The following is a 15,442-nucleotide window of genomic DNA, read 5'->3' on the forward strand; positions in this document are numbered from 1 at the left end:
TTAACTGAAAAATACCATCATCATTCCAAATTTTTGTTAATTATGTAATAGAAGATAATACGAATGACACTATACGAGCGTACAGTCGCGTAGCCGCGAGTATTGATACTATATGTACGTTCGAGAGCTTTCGTGTATTATATACGGACGAACAAACAATATTTCCTGTCATTGCTGTCATGTGTAATAATAATAATAATAACCAATAAGTGATTTTATTTGAGTTCCTGGTTTCTCTAGAAGTGGCTCAGAAAAGATATCCCATTTGTAGGTGCGTCTGTGAGATGTATTGGTACACCGAAATCATAATGCGGACTACGGCGAATAGATCCGCCGCTTCTAAACCTGTTAGATGTTATTCAAAAAAAGATAAATTCCCCCAGTCGAGCAGTAATAAACTTTTTACCTACATACCTATCGACTTGTTTCTTCGTAACATAGAATATAGATTCAGCGTCGCAGCTATACAGTTTAATTACAATAAATGTTTCTCTTCTATCGTCGTCTCGTCTTTTTTCGACGATTTATTTGTTTTTCCTTCGAACAGACTTCTCAAAATCGCCGACTCACCCGTTAATAACAGACGTAAATGTCATAAGGCACGGGTCACCCTACCGTATAATTACATCGGGTTCACGAGCCGCCGCCACTAGTAGCGATGCGCACGCGCAGCTGCAACATGTCCCTCGTGAACGCTTCCACGGGCGCGGCCCGGCTCCCTGTGACGCTGCTGCTCTTGTCTTGTGGTGAGGAAAAGTCCTTAATTTTATATTAAGATATTTCAAAGTCTAATATATATATTTCAGTGACAAGAAAATCTACGTTCATGACGCTGATATAAATAACAAATTTCAAAGTATTGTTTCGAAATCTCTATTAAATAATATTTTTTGACTATTTTTGTCTCCATAATATGACATATTTATGTGGTTAATCTGATTTTGATTATCGGTACGTAGATTAAATTTATCATAGTTTAGAAGTAGGGAGTTAAATTACAAAAATTATGGGTAAAAGTTTACATATTACGTAGTAAAATGAACTAACAACAATATCAATTAAAATTAAATCGCCATGTTGCACTAAAAATATATTTTTTTTAATTAATTTATAAAATACAGTTCTAAGTGATTGATATGAATGCTTAGACCAGAGTTTATTAAACAACGCCTTGTGGTGAAATTTGTGAAAAGATAACGACAGAAGAATAGTTTCACGAGTCAAAAAAGTAATATTGAACGGAAGACATAAGATTTGCAAACTTAAAGCTTAATAATCGCAACTTAAAATATCTTAATTTATAAAGAATCAAACTTACAACTAAATCAATAACAAAGTGAATCTATAATTACAATTTTTTTTTAACTTTTTCGTCGAGAATGTCTTTCCGTCTTCGTTTGTAAAATAATATTTAATGTTTGAAATGTTTAGAATTACAAATAGGGATTATTAGTTTTTATTTTAATATTGGACATGTTAAATATATCCAGCAACATTAACATAAACGCGCGTGCATTTGGTTCGCATTCGTTATGTTTATTACCTTTTCCTGACCGCGAAGACATCGCAGAAACCGATAACTCGACCCAGAGCGAACCAACTTGTGAACCGAATCGAACAAACAATAATAACAAGACGGTAACTTACAGACGATGCAATGGAATAATCAATAACTTGTAAGCGAACGTTTGTGTGCAAAACATATTAATTAAGTTTATTGATAAAAGCGCCTCGGGAATGAATCGATGGCATTAGACACTAGCATTTTCTTTATAGCATTGAAAGTTGTAAAAGAATGTTTCTTTCCTCACCGGGCCTCTTCTACACAGGTATTTTCGATTACCGCTTTGTACTTTAAATTTCAATAGTAATAAAAACAATTTACTGTCAAAAATCTTTTTGCCTTAAGTTATGCTTTTGCTGTGAATAAATGAATTGATACATTAATTGACACGACGATCCTACTCGAATAACGTATATTTGGTTTTTAATTTTAGGTTTATTTTCAAGAATAAAAATTGAAACGATTGTCCTATAAATAGAAAATTAGCTCCGAAACCCGTTTGGATAGCGAGTGTGGCCGCGAAGTGACATTCGATAAACGTTTAGGCAGATGATGTTTATGAATATGGTTTATATTCGCTAACTTGTTCTCAGCGAGAGGACAGAGTCAAGGTCATGAACATGTAAAGGGAGCTCAAATTCAAAAACAATGAAATGTTATGTAAATATTCGCATCAAAGTCGTTAAAATTATATTATGATATCGAGGTTGGTATTTATATTAGTATTATCAATGAGGAATGATATATATTATAAATGAGGAATGATTTATATTAGATATTTAACTAAATGTATGCAGATTAAAAATGAATGCGTGCGTTAGATTTTTTATAGGCAATAAATGATGTCAGGATATTTTAAGAATAATTTATATTACTTTATTATATTTTAAGGTTATAAGACAATACAAGATTATAATATATGAAACACAAATATCTATTTAACCATTATAATAGCTCTAGTGGTCGTGATATTGTATTTATTAATATTTACATTAACACCAATTACCTTAATACTAACTTTGTATCTTGATAATTGACACAATTCATATTTTCATATATCATCAAGCAATAACAATTATACTTTATTACGAAATGTTATCACACCTTAAATGTTAACACCTTGCTGCTCCAGGAAAGAGCTAAGAATATAGTCGTTCTGTGCCGAGCTTCTATCACCTATATAAGCCTCACTACAAATCACATGACTCACAATATTGAACAGAAAAGTTAAAGTATCCTCTTATTTAGTATCAATGTTATCAATACAATTCAAAAATAACTTAAATTCAATTATTATTATTTCAGAATTGATTAAATCATGCAATACATAACGTAAGCCTTGTTTGTAATCGTCTGATTATTTATTTATTTCTTACTAAATCTGTCACGTGCACAAATCATGCGTGCGAAGGCTGCAACGAAGCTGCTGCATTTCCCCGTGTAATTGGAATTCCGATTTACTTGTCATCGGTTGACAATGACAATAAATATAATAATGTGTGAACATAATGAATATAATAAAGTATGAACATTATTGTCGATAGAAGTTCATCGAATTAATTTTGATTGAGAGCTCTTATCCAGCTTGAGTGCGCTCGACAACAGACCTGTCGCTGGAGTGACTGACTCATCCGCTCCTCTACGTGTAAATGAGATACTCGAGTGCCCATTACTGCTGGAGCCTCAAGCGTTAGGCTTTAAGATGGATGGAGATGACTAAATCTACTTTATTTATCGTCGTTTCACTAAGTTTCGTATTTAATACGTCCGCCTTAATGTCATTAATGGTCTATTAAGTCGAATTTAAATGCATGTTCATGTTTGTACGAAAGCTAACGACAATTTATAAAATAATTATTGGCTTACAAGGACATTCGGATATTTAAATACGACGATTTGTTCTCAACGAGTGAGCTAATAGTGTAAATATTGTGTGCGGTTTTCTCTGATTCTCGTAACCGTTAGCCAGTAATCGACTTTATATAAGTTAGGTAAAGGATTTATATGTTAAAGAGAAATACCATTTTGTTTGTAAATTCTTGTCTCAGATTTTTTAACATTAATTTTTTATCGCTGATGTATAAATACTTCAAAAGTCAAAGATGTTACGCCGTGCTATAATGTCAACAGTTTCGACTTAGAAATATCAAACAATATAAAGTTATAAAAACATTTATTATACTAAATAAAAATGTACCTTCTAGGATTTCTAGTCGTCACAGCTCAAGCAGGATCGGATCAGTCAGACGACTCGGAGGTCTTCGTACGGGATGGTAGTAGTCGAGTCGCGCGCTCTGCAAGTCAGCGTTTCTTGCAGGTGATATCAGGTATGAAACATGTTGCTGTGATAAATAATCTGCAACTCTCGAGTCGAGTAACTGAAGTCGCCTTTAAAGGAAGCAAAGAGATGAGATGAGATGAGATGAGATAACACTTATGGCATAATAATATACAATAGTACATACATCAGCTAAGTTCCACTGATACTAATTACACAATTATTAAATTTAACAAAGACTTAACAGATATAAAATCAAATAGGTACATTATTATTATTTGATTTTATGGGATCAATAAACAAATAGTTAAGGAAACTAATCAAACTATAAGCTGTATTTATAAATATAGCTGGTGTAAACGCAATAACATTTCGCCATTCTGTTGTGTGGAAAAAAGTATAAATAAATAATATTTAATTATTATTCAATCTAACCGGCACATTCATCCGGCTCATCTGCCTCCAAACAGCGTGGCCTTGACTTTGAAAGAGAAAAATTCAAGACACGTTTCGGCCAACTTTTGCATTTGCATATAACATTAAATAATACTGTCGTTTTGGTTTAAGGCTACGATGAGGACTATGATTGGCTGCAGTCTCTGTTGTACCCAGGTATGATTATTTATTTTGATGATGAGTATGTTTTGTGTTGTGGGGAGTGGATAGATCCAGTGGCGTCTGCTAGATTTCTTGGCCTAACTGTGGATGCCATATAAGACTATTTCAGTTACTTTCATTGTATAAGGTCTTACGGTATTATGCTTCGGGGTAATGCAGCCGCTACCCATCTTTATCCACAAAATTACAGAAATAAAGATATTCATTGTTGCTGCTCAGTATATTATATTCTTTGATGTTGCGTATGTATAATAAATATAAATAAAATATAAATAATTTTCTGAGAAAATGTATTCCTCATATCATCCATGCGAGGCACTCCCGCTCTTTTGTCGGTTCTTCTTAGGTCCCGGTATTTTCTTTTCCGAACCGGTGGTTTTTAATTTAACAATAAATAAATAATTGTAATGCTTCTATATTGAATAAAGGATTTTGTTTTGATTTATAGACCGTAGCAACAGGCTCCGAGCGACCAGTTTGCCGTTGCTAGTCCTACCCGTCGAGGTGCCTCTGCGACGCGGTATATAGTTTGATTTAGTTTTATTTATTTGAGTAGTTAAGGATTAATTTATTTTTTTGTTCACATATTATATACGTTATCCTCTGAGCGTTGAACTGGTTCTTTATATTTAGTAGATTTATAGCAGTTCCTATTTAACAAAAATATATAGTAATGCTCAAATGTAATAAACATTTTTGTTTTTTTATTGACTTTCAAATCAGACGAAACCTTAATTAAAAATATAGAGTATTAGATATTTTATCAAGACGCTGTAACTTCCCTTTTATTTTGATACATTCTTTTATACAAAAATATGATTACAGAAAGCAACAGTAGGCTGACCCAACGACGCATGAATTACGATTATGAAGAAGACGAGGAAAGTACTTGGCAAGTTAATCATGGAGACCGGCGGCAGAATAAACGGCGGCCTTCCTACATACGAGAAGACCAACCATCAGACGATGAATTCCCAGAATTTCAATACAAGAAGCGCCCACAGCGACCTGTTCTCAGAGACCCGAACATCCCCGCTTACTCTTATTCATCTGAACCCCACGCTAACCCAAATATTGTCTCCAGTGGTACGAATTTTATTTTAATCATATATACTTTGTAAGCGACCTTAGCGACAAACGGCTGCAATTAATAAAGAAAATTAAATCTGATATAAATATGCACGCAGTAAATAACTTTCGAGCAGTGAAGATTTTTTTGAGTTGCATCATTAGATTCCGCGATTCCCCGGACATACAAACAAACAAATTTTTCCTCTTTATAATATTACTATAGGTTGAATAATTAAGCATTCATATAGTCGCGAAGAAAAGATTGATATTAATTTGCTTCAGCTCCCTTGATGTTTTAAATGTCTTGTTATTTAACAGTTCCGTCATCGCAACTTGTAGAGAAATTCCGTGCTCAGACTCCTAAAGCATTCGGTATGCCGGCTTTCGTGCAATCTGAATTCGATATCAGTGAACGCATAATTTTACCTGACGATGAAGATGACGGAGAGCTGGAAGAGACACACAAGGCGACTACTGGTGTAAGAAATACACGAGCTATATTCACGACTAACAGGGCAAAACCCGAAGAAATCACCCCATCACGTCCTAGTTTTACTAAGCCCTTGAAACTTCGCGCCGTGCTGAGCGTGCCTCGCGCTGACTACTCCGAGTCTTATACGGCTTGGTGAGTGCTTGTTTAATATACATAATACATGTTTAAGTAGAATATTTTCATGTTTTTTACGTCAGACCTTCATCTATTATGAACCGATTTGGAAAAATATTTTTTTTTTTGTTTGGGATACTTCCTGTTTCGTTCCACTGTAATTTGAAAAAAAGTATGTATAAATTCGCTATTTTTTTCTAAATTTTTTTATTATGTTTTAAACCGATGTGTTACTAGTGATAGAGATTTGTCATTGCCTTGTCTACGTGAATACCTCGCACTCACCAAATATACATTGCATTGGCATGTTCTGGTTTGAAAGGCGGGTAAGTTGTTGTAATAGACCTTAAAGAACCTTCGAAGTGTCAATAGTGCAATGGTCTACGAGCTTTCAAGCGATTTAATCGGCCCCAGCGGTCCTGATCCTGATTTAATGTCGTCCATACTCCTAGTACAAACTTTAGGTTTTTTCAGGGGTAAATAGTATTATTAGTAATTGCTTGAAATGGGGCGTTTCTACTATTCTCCAGAGGGACGACGGTGATGAACACAATTAAACATAAAGATTTTGTTCCTGTTTTCGGAGCACAACTATAGATAAAAGTGCCTTCACTTCCAGGTGGGATCCTGTTAAAGGTGATTCGCGCATTCATTTTCAAGATGGATCCACAGTGACTTTTCGGAAAATGCTACCTGATGGATTAGTTAAAAAAGTAGAGGTAGGATATTTGACTTTACCACGTTTTCAGAGTTGTTCACGAACTAATAATTATTAATTATAATTAATAAAACGTACGAATTATATTTGTATTAGTTTTTACAACTTAAATCTTGTATGGAACTGCAGTTAGTCATTAGTTAATAAACATTAACAGACTGTCTGACAAATGTGCCACCCGATGATGAGTGGTCGCCACTGCACATTTGGCGCATTATTAAAATGTTGTTTACAGATGCACGTAGACCGTTCTGGAGAGCGTGTGGTTAGCTGCGGTGTGGCCACCACTGTCGCCTCAGCCGCTGATCGCGCCAACCCGGCTCTGCCAGATATGCAACTTTTTACTTTCTCTGGTAAATCTTTAACTTTGTATAAATCCAATTTTTGTATGATCCAATGTAGTCAAAAAAATATTAATAAATTAGACATATTACTCAATACAAGATTATATTAAAGATGAAAAAGCGGTGACTTAGCGTTTATTGATTTATATAAATTTTATTGTACTTTTACTGATATATTTTGTATTTAAAATGGTGGAAAAAAGTAACTAGTTTCTAAGCAGTTCCTCGCCGGTTCTACTCGGTAGAATTTACTTTCCTAACCGGTGGTAGCTTTACATTTAATTCAACACTGTAACGTGACGATTCCAGAGTGCTCATAAAGCACTTGAATAAAGAAAATTTTCATTTTGATTTTTTATCTACATCGGTTTACATCGAAAGTCATAGCGACACAATCATAATTATTTCAAGAACATTTTAGTGTTTTTTACAAAAGTTGTCAGTTGTCACGTAATTATTATTTCACGAAATAGGCTATGAGCGCACTGAGAATGGTTTGGTGGAGCGATGGCAGCACACGGTGTCCGGTCGTGGTGACGCCAGTGGAGAGACGGTCACCACGCGACACGAGCTGTTCCTGACTCGTACCGAGCAAGACTTTGTACGACCTGTACGGTAATTATATAAACTCATGCAGTGACCACTGCACTTAGTTTCACCAACTTTAACGTCTACAACGCCTTCACTTGAACCGTCCTTGAGAATGTCACCATTTGACAGTCATAACAGTCATAGTCATAGTTAAAGAGCGTTTGTGTGCTAAAGGATATTACAACACTAATGACTTTTTAGTTGACTGCACACCTTGGGAATGAAATGATCGCCTCCAGGCTGTTTCAAATAACTAAAATATAATAATTATTGTACATGCAAAATGAAAAAAAAAAAAAAAATATCCCGCTGAGTTTCTTTCGCCGGTTCTTCTCAGGTCCGAGGTGCTAAATTCCGAACCGGTGGTAGATTTTTGACAATCAATAAGCAAGTGTAAACACTTCTATATTGAATAAAGATTTTTGATTTGATTTGATTTGATAACAATTGAAATAAATGCTTTAATTTGACGTTTTGTTTTTTCCCAACGACTACGTCGTAAGCGAGAGTCGTCCTCGCAGCCCTTACGTACACTCCGAACACATCTAGCTCGAGGTTCCGCACTTGTTTTCAGTATAGTGGGACAGCTTAACTGCAATTCAATTCAATTCTTAGTTTAATGGCTTTTAGTTGTGCCGATAGGACACAGATTATTTCGCCAATGTCACGTAGGATGGAGAAGACACGAAAGAGATTGATCGGTACGGCTGAGCTAACAGACTCAATTAAATTTTGAAGACTAGCATAGTAGTAATCCTTAACCTAGAACAACACAAACATTAAGGGTTTAGTAATAAAAGTAAATTAATAATTATTGTTAGTACCCTAAACTATATACAATAAGATATAACAGTCAATTAGACTATTCACAACTTAATTTTATTACATTTAATATATCTACACAAAAAAGAACAAAATGTATTAAACACAAACGTCAACAAACATTCAACATTTATAGGACGAGGGACTTTAGGAGGGAGATTGTCATAAATGGGATGAAGAAGTTCAGCTTAACTTCATTAGGTCGACATTTCTAATTCACTGACATATGACATTGACATTTCCTTATAGGTACCGTGTGTCGGTGAACAGTACTCTGCTGGGATCGGATTGTGACACTTACGAGCACTTTTACTATGATGCATGCCCTCACAACCGTAAACCTCAGTTTTTTGAAGCAGATATAAGTATGTATCAAAACCATCTTACTCGAGTAAAGATAAATGGGTATATACATATTTAATAATTACTCGTTACGCAAAGTGACTTGACGCTTTTCCATAAAAATACTAGTAAGTTAAAAATGTAACAGTGTGTAAGTGTTCCTCTGCTGAGTAAACCCTTCCGTTTGGAGTATTTTCCATCAAATACAAGAAAACACAATCTTCAAATTCATGCTTGCCTCGAGATCATCGTCACTGGCTAACGTAACGCAACTACGATAGAACAATTTTAAATGAATTTAAGGACTCATTAGATCGCGAGATGTTTTAAAGTGTGGTGTAATCTAGAATATAATATCTGTTGGCCTTATTCCTAGATGAATTTTGCGATGAAGTGCAGCAGTTGAACGCATCGTCGCCGGACGACATCGCGAGACTTGAGCCGCTGCGAGAATTTACAATGCCGGGACGCGACCCCCGTTACGATGCGGTCTTAGAGAAGTAATGACTTATACACACAACGCAACAAATAACAGTTCACCATATAATGTGAATATGAAAGCTTTTGCTTTTGACTTTTCCCATATAACTGTTATTTTTCCGTAATACCTAATGAATGCCTTATTTTGTGATCTTACTGCATACAGTATTGATTATTTTAACGTCAAACTAATAAAAAAATAATATTTCTTCACTAACATATTATGTACTCAGTAAATGAAATGGTGGAAAAGAGTCACTATTGCCTTGCTTGCCGGTTCTTCTAGGTAGAATCTTTTTTTTGACTCTTATTTGACTTATCTACTCTTTTTTGACTAAATACGGTGTTTGAGTATTACCACGAAAGAAAGTAATATTAATTCAAGCTCATACATAAAGTCTACATATTGTATTCTCTGAAACATGTCGACAGGTTCAAGAAAAATTATGCACGTAAGTTCGCCAACGACGTCGAGGGCGCAGTGCGAAAGAATATTCTGATTCAGAGTTCAAGGCTCATATCGTCCGCAAACCGCGCCGGCGCGACCGTACAGTTGGGACTGAACTTCCTCGCTGATCGCCTCGACGAAGAGATGAGCGACATGACGGGAGTGGCGCGGGGAGGGGAGCGCGAGAGCGCAGAGAAGTTCCCGCACGTGCGCTCTTCGCTAGCGGCACAAGAGCGGCGCCTACCGGAAAAGTTTGACTGGCGAGCGCTGGGCGGCGTATCTCATGTGCGATGTTAGTATCTCCAAATGCGTATAGTGTTTTTCGTACTGAACATGAAAATGAGCTTCTATATGTGGTTTAAACGGTACAGTCCAGGGCACCACGTGCTCGTCGTGCTGGGCGGTGGCGGTGGCGGGCGCGGTGGAGGGCGCACTGTTCCGTCGCACAAGGCGCCTCGTGCCGCTTTCCGAACAGAATCTCGTGGACTGCGCGGGCCCGTGAGTGTTTTATAATCTGTTACTCTCGAAGATAAATATTTACTGTTATCAGATTTTTCGACTCTCTCGAACTCCTTTGTCTTTATTCCCTTTCGACTACTTATCGTATTATAATTATATAAACGCGACTTCACCGGTTTTCCTAAAGCATACGAATATTATTATGCTGTTCAAAGAATTCAGTAGCGAGCACTATTCTCTAAATCAAATCTAAACATCAAACCATCCATTGGGCTGACTCATTTAATAAAATCATTTTTAGATTTGGTGGAAGAGGCTGCAATGGTACATGGCCGAGCTACGCATACGACTACATCCAACATCGAGGTTTGCCAGCCCTGGAGGAGTACACGCCCTACAAGGGGGAGGTTGTAACACTTATCGTATTGTTAGGGTTGTCCACACAACAAAAAGTAGTAAATAATGAAATAAAAAGAAAGTACTATTTCATCGTGTCAATAAATGGCAAAACTCATTTTTAGAATTAAATTGTATATAAATATGAAATAATATTATTTTCCGTCACCAGGTGCAGCAGTGCAACACGGATATCGCTCAGCCCGTCACGCGCATCAGTGCACACGTCAATGTCACTAAATACAGTGTTCCGGCGTTACAGGTTCATTGTTATGATGCGTCGCTTATTTATTAATATTTTATACATTATTCAAAGTTTTGAATCTGTACGTACTCGGGTAGGGTCAGTGGTCCTCCTTTCAGATTATAGATAGATATACTTGTTACAAATAAATGAGTTGTTTAGTCACTAAAGATCTGGTGTAGGTCTCACATATCTCAATAGGATCTAGTCTTTTTTTGATATCGTAGGCCGGGGGAAACCGGTAAATGCACCGGTTTTGAAATGAGTGGTTTGTGGGACTAACTGGCGCCGACAGTGCCGGGATACAAAATAACCAGCGGCGCCCAGCGTCTTTTCGGGGGTAACGGGATCGCTTGCTTATACTGTCGTGCCCTCAAATGTAGAGGGGTTTCCGGGATACGGTCTTCGGTGGTAGCATCGCTGATCGTGGAGCTTTGGGCCCAGTTGGACAAAGTGCGGCCTGAAACTCAATCTGTCCTCCAGTATCAGGTCCAGATACCTCATTTGGGCGTTGACTATTACATTCATATACACGCCCCTCGAGGAAGACCACGACGTGGTTCGTGGAATAAGTAGAGAGATATAGTTAATTGGTTTCACAACAATTATCTACTTTTAAATAACAAAATGTATTTAATTCACTACAAATAAAGTACGATTTATCAAAATTAATGTATTTAAGATAAGGAAGCATTAGACATTATTGACACAACGTCATTTCTTGGTTTAACTTTAAGTAGTAAACTACAATGGGCCCCTCATATTAGTAAGTTGACTAGTAGACTCAATTCTGCGGCATTCGCGGCAAAATTAGTTAGTATGTCAATCGATGTGGATAAAATATTCACAGTATAATGTCTTACGCCATTTTACTTTGGGAGTAATGCAGTCGATATACATATGATTTGCGTCCTACAGAAAAGGGCAATCGCGCAAATTTAAGGAAATAAGAGTAAAGACTGTCGCTTCTTAATACATACTTTTTATTGTAATGTATGTTCGTAAAAATATAAATGAATTTTCTAGAAACTTTGCACGCACAATACAAGAAACAAACATAATTTTGTTACTTCAGTTACCCGAACACAGCGTTTGTAATTGATATGTGGCAATGTACTCGTATATGGTTTTACAACAAGACGCCAGAAAACTTTCTAAATCTTTCGATTGTAAGGTTAAAAAGAACCGTCAAATAACTTATGTGTGGTTTTTATAAGATTAATCCTTAACTTCATAGACGATAGCATGTCTTAGGAATGAAACACAAAAATAAATAATTTACTATGGTCAACACACTTTTCCGACAAAAAAATCCCGTCTGAGGTGTTTCTTACCGAACCGGTGGTAGAATTATGATGATCAATAAGAGAGTGTTATGCTTCTATGTTGAATAAAGATATTTTAATATGAACAACATTTCACAGGTGGCCATTAAGGAGTACGGCCCGGCCGTGGTCATCGTAGACTCGTCAGCGAAGAGTTTCCAATTTTATAAGAAAGGAGTTTTATATGATGACCGTTGGTTAGTATAACGAGCGGTAGACATTTACAATTAGTAATTTGCTCGGACACAAACAGGCTTATGTGCTTTTAAGCCGAAATAGTGAATTGGATTCTATACAATTTGATATGCAATCCGAATAATACATTTTTTTTTTCTTTCATTTGTATTTCTGTAAAATCTGCTTTACAATTTCAGTTTAAAGAAAAGTTCAAAACACGCAGTCTTAGCGGTGGGTTGGGGCCAGAAGAAAGGCGAGCCTTACTTTATATTGAAGAACTCGTGGTCGGAGGCGTGGGGCGAGGGTGGGTACGTGCGTGTGCAGGCGCGTGCGAACACCTGCGGCGTTCTCACTCACCCCTCTTATCCACGTCTCACAGACGACGACGTGTTGTTGGAAAAAAAGACCTCTTAAATAAATAAATGGTTCTAAAATCAAATATTTGTCTTTATTTATTGCAGGCCGCTACTAATTAATACTAACGAGTCGCTTCGATACAAGCTAAACAAAGATCCTTGAAAATCAAAATATATTTTATTCAAGTACGCTTACGAACACTCTCAGAGTTTAACCGTTTAACAGTTTATCAAAGTTGACCGTTGTGTATGTACGTTTGGAATGTAGATTCCAAAGCGGAAGACCGGCAAGAAACTACTGAGTTTCTATTTACTCTTTTATTTGTCTATCTACAAATAAAGGTAGATGTAATGATGTTTATAAATCTTCTATGTGATATGATGGAAGCTTATAAAATTGCTATTTATTTATTTTTTTACTATTTTTTTCAAAATAGCTACAAACTATAATGATGAAATAAACGCCAAATAATCAAATAATTCCTCTCAATAATAATATTCAAGAATTGTTTAGTACTAATAATAAAATACAACTTGAAAAATTAAACAACTTTTTTTTTTTTTTCTCATTTCAATTTCTAAATCGACAAAAATTAGGCAAAAAAGTTGTAGTTGAAAAAAATGTATGTAACATTTTAAATTTAATTTTTTTTTTCTTCTGATTTATAAAAAAAATTAAATACTGGATATTTATTAATATTAAAACAATAAAGCTTGGTCCAAATTTAAAAATGCGAGACATAAAATATATAAATTATTTCAATATATATTTTTTTTTTTTTTGATATTTTTGCCTTAAAAACAAAAATTCTTTTTTTTATGAAACCTATCCTGCATATTATTTTGTCCTATAAACATCAGTTCCAATGGCATCCAGCATAGTCTTCAGAAGTGTAAACCCTAGCCTCGTAAATTCAATTAAAAAAATAAAAAAAAAAATAAAAAAAGAGATATAAAGAATTGAATAAAAAAATAAAAATGTTTATACAAAAGAATGTTTCAACAATCACTTAAGAAAATACACTTATATATACTTAAGTTATTTCTAAAATAGAAAATGGACAATCGTGACCAGCTAATTTTCCGGCTAGTAGTCGGTCCACGTCGGCCAACGAAAGTCACTACATTTGCGATAGTAAAAATTTAAGGCGGGTAGGTAGGTAGGTAGGTAGGTAGGTAGGTAGGTAGGTAGGTAGGTAGGTAGGTAGGTAGGTAGGTAGGTAGGTAGGTAGGTAGGTAGGTAGGTAGGTAGGTAGGTAGGTAGGTAGGTAGGTAGGTAGGTAGGTAGGTAGGTAGGTAGGTAGGTAGGTAGGTAGGTAGGTAGGTAGGTAGGTAGGTAGGTAGGTAGGTAGGTAGGTAGGTAGGTAGGTAGGTAGGTAGGTAGGTAGGTAGGTAGGTAGGTAGGTAGGTAGGTAGGTAGGTAGGTAGGTAGGTAGGTAGGTAGGTAGGTAGGTAGGTAGGTAGGTAGGTAGGTAGGTAGGTAGGTAGGTAGGTAGGTAGGTAGGTAGGTAGGTAGGTAGGTAGGTAGGTAGGTAGGTAGGTAGGTAGGTAGGTAGGTAGGTTAGGTTAGGTTAGGTTAGGTTAGGTTAGGTTAGGTTAGGTTAGGTTAGGTTAGGTTAGGTTAGGTTAGGTTAGGTTAGGTTAGGTTAGGTTAGGTTAGGTTAGGTTAGGTTAGGTTAGGTTAGGTTAGGTTAGGTTAGGTTAGGTTAGGTTAGGTTAGGTTAGGTTAGGTTAGGTTAGGTTAGGTTAGGTTAGGTTAGGTTAGGTTAGGTTAGGTTAGGTTAGGTTAGGTTAGGTTAGGTTAGGTTAGGTTAGGTTAGGTTAGGTTAGGTTAGGTTAGGTTAGGTTAGGTTAGGTTAGGTTAGGTTAGGTTAGGTTAGGTTAGGTTAGGTTAGGTTAGGTTAGGTTAGGTTAGGTTAGGTTAGGTTAGGTTAGGTTAGGTTAGGTTAGGTTAGGTTAGGTTAGGTTAGGTTAGGTTAGGTTAGGTTAGGTTAGGTTAGGTTAGGTTAGGTTAGGTTAGGTTAGGTTAGGTTAGGTTAGGTTAGGTTAGGTTAGGTTAGGTTAGGTTAGGTTAGGTTAGGTTAGGTTAGGTTAGGTTAGGTTAGGTTAGGTTAGGTTAGGTTAGGTTAGGTTAGGTTAGGTTAGGTTAGGTTAGGTTAGGTTAGGTTAGGTTAGGTTAGGTTAGGTTAGGTTAGGTTAGGTTAGGTTAGGTTAGGTTAGGTTAGGTTAGGTTAGGTTAGGTTAGGTTAGGTTAGGTTAGGTTAGGTTAGGTTAGGTTAGGTTAGGTTAGGTTAGGTTAGGTTAGGTTAGGTTAGGTTAGGTTAGGTTAGGTTAGGTTAGGTTAGGTTAGGTTAGGTTAGGTTAGGTTAGGTTAGGTTAGGTTAGGTTAGGTTAGGTTAGGTTAGGTTAGGTTAGGTTAGGTTAGGTTAGGTTAGGTTAGGTTAGGTTAGGTTAGGTTAGGTTAGGTTAGGTTAGGTTAGGTTAGGTTAGGTTAGGTTAGGTTAGGTTAGGTCTCACCTTCAGGATGACGCAGGTACTTACCGGGCACGGATGCTTCGGTAAGTACCTGCACGGGATAGCGCGGCGGGAGGTGTCACCCTCC

General features: G+C 36.3%; 1 protein-coding gene across 1 annotated transcript; it reads left to right on the top strand.

Annotated features, from left to right (window-relative positions):
* The first annotated feature begins 618 nt into the window (after window positions 1–618).
* LOC113401299 (uncharacterized) lies at window positions 619–12,917 on the top strand. Its single transcript, XM_064218984.1, has 17 exons — window positions 619–746; window positions 3,769–3,891; window positions 4,410–4,454; window positions 4,909–4,980; window positions 5,286–5,546; window positions 5,850–6,156; window positions 6,758–6,857; window positions 7,092–7,209; window positions 7,674–7,815; window positions 8,863–8,978; window positions 9,332–9,455; window positions 9,868–10,175; window positions 10,255–10,381; window positions 10,644–10,749; window positions 10,911–11,000; window positions 12,407–12,504; window positions 12,682–12,917. Exons 1-17 carry the CDS (start codon window positions 659–661, stop codon window positions 12,896–12,898), a joined length of 2,442 nt encoding a protein of 813 aa, XP_064075054.1. The 5' UTR covers window positions 619–658; the 3' UTR covers window positions 12,899–12,917.
* The last annotated feature ends 2,525 nt before the right edge of the window (window positions 12,918–15,442 follow it).

The sequence above is a fragment of the Vanessa tameamea genome, chromosome 25 (assembly GCF_037043105.1).
Source record: "Vanessa tameamea isolate UH-Manoa-2023 chromosome 25, ilVanTame1 primary haplotype, whole genome shotgun sequence".
NCBI lineage: Eukaryota > Metazoa > Arthropoda > Insecta > Lepidoptera > Nymphalidae > Vanessa > Vanessa tameamea.

What these genes read in the sequence shown, in the direction of transcription:
- LOC113401299 (XM_064218984.1), top strand. Translation starts at nt 659, where the DNA reads ATGCGCACGCGCAGCTGCAACATGTCCCTCGTGAACGCTTCCACGGGC. An exon ending in GCAGTCTCTGTTGTACCCAG is followed by an intron (nt 4,455 to 4,908) that starts GTATGATTATTT and finishes TTTGATTTATAG; the next exon opens with ACCGTAGCAACAGGCTCCGA. An exon ending in CCCAAATATTGTCTCCAGTG is followed by an intron (nt 5,547 to 5,849) that starts GTACGAATTTTA and finishes GTTATTTAACAG; the next exon opens with TTCCGTCATCGCAACTTGTA.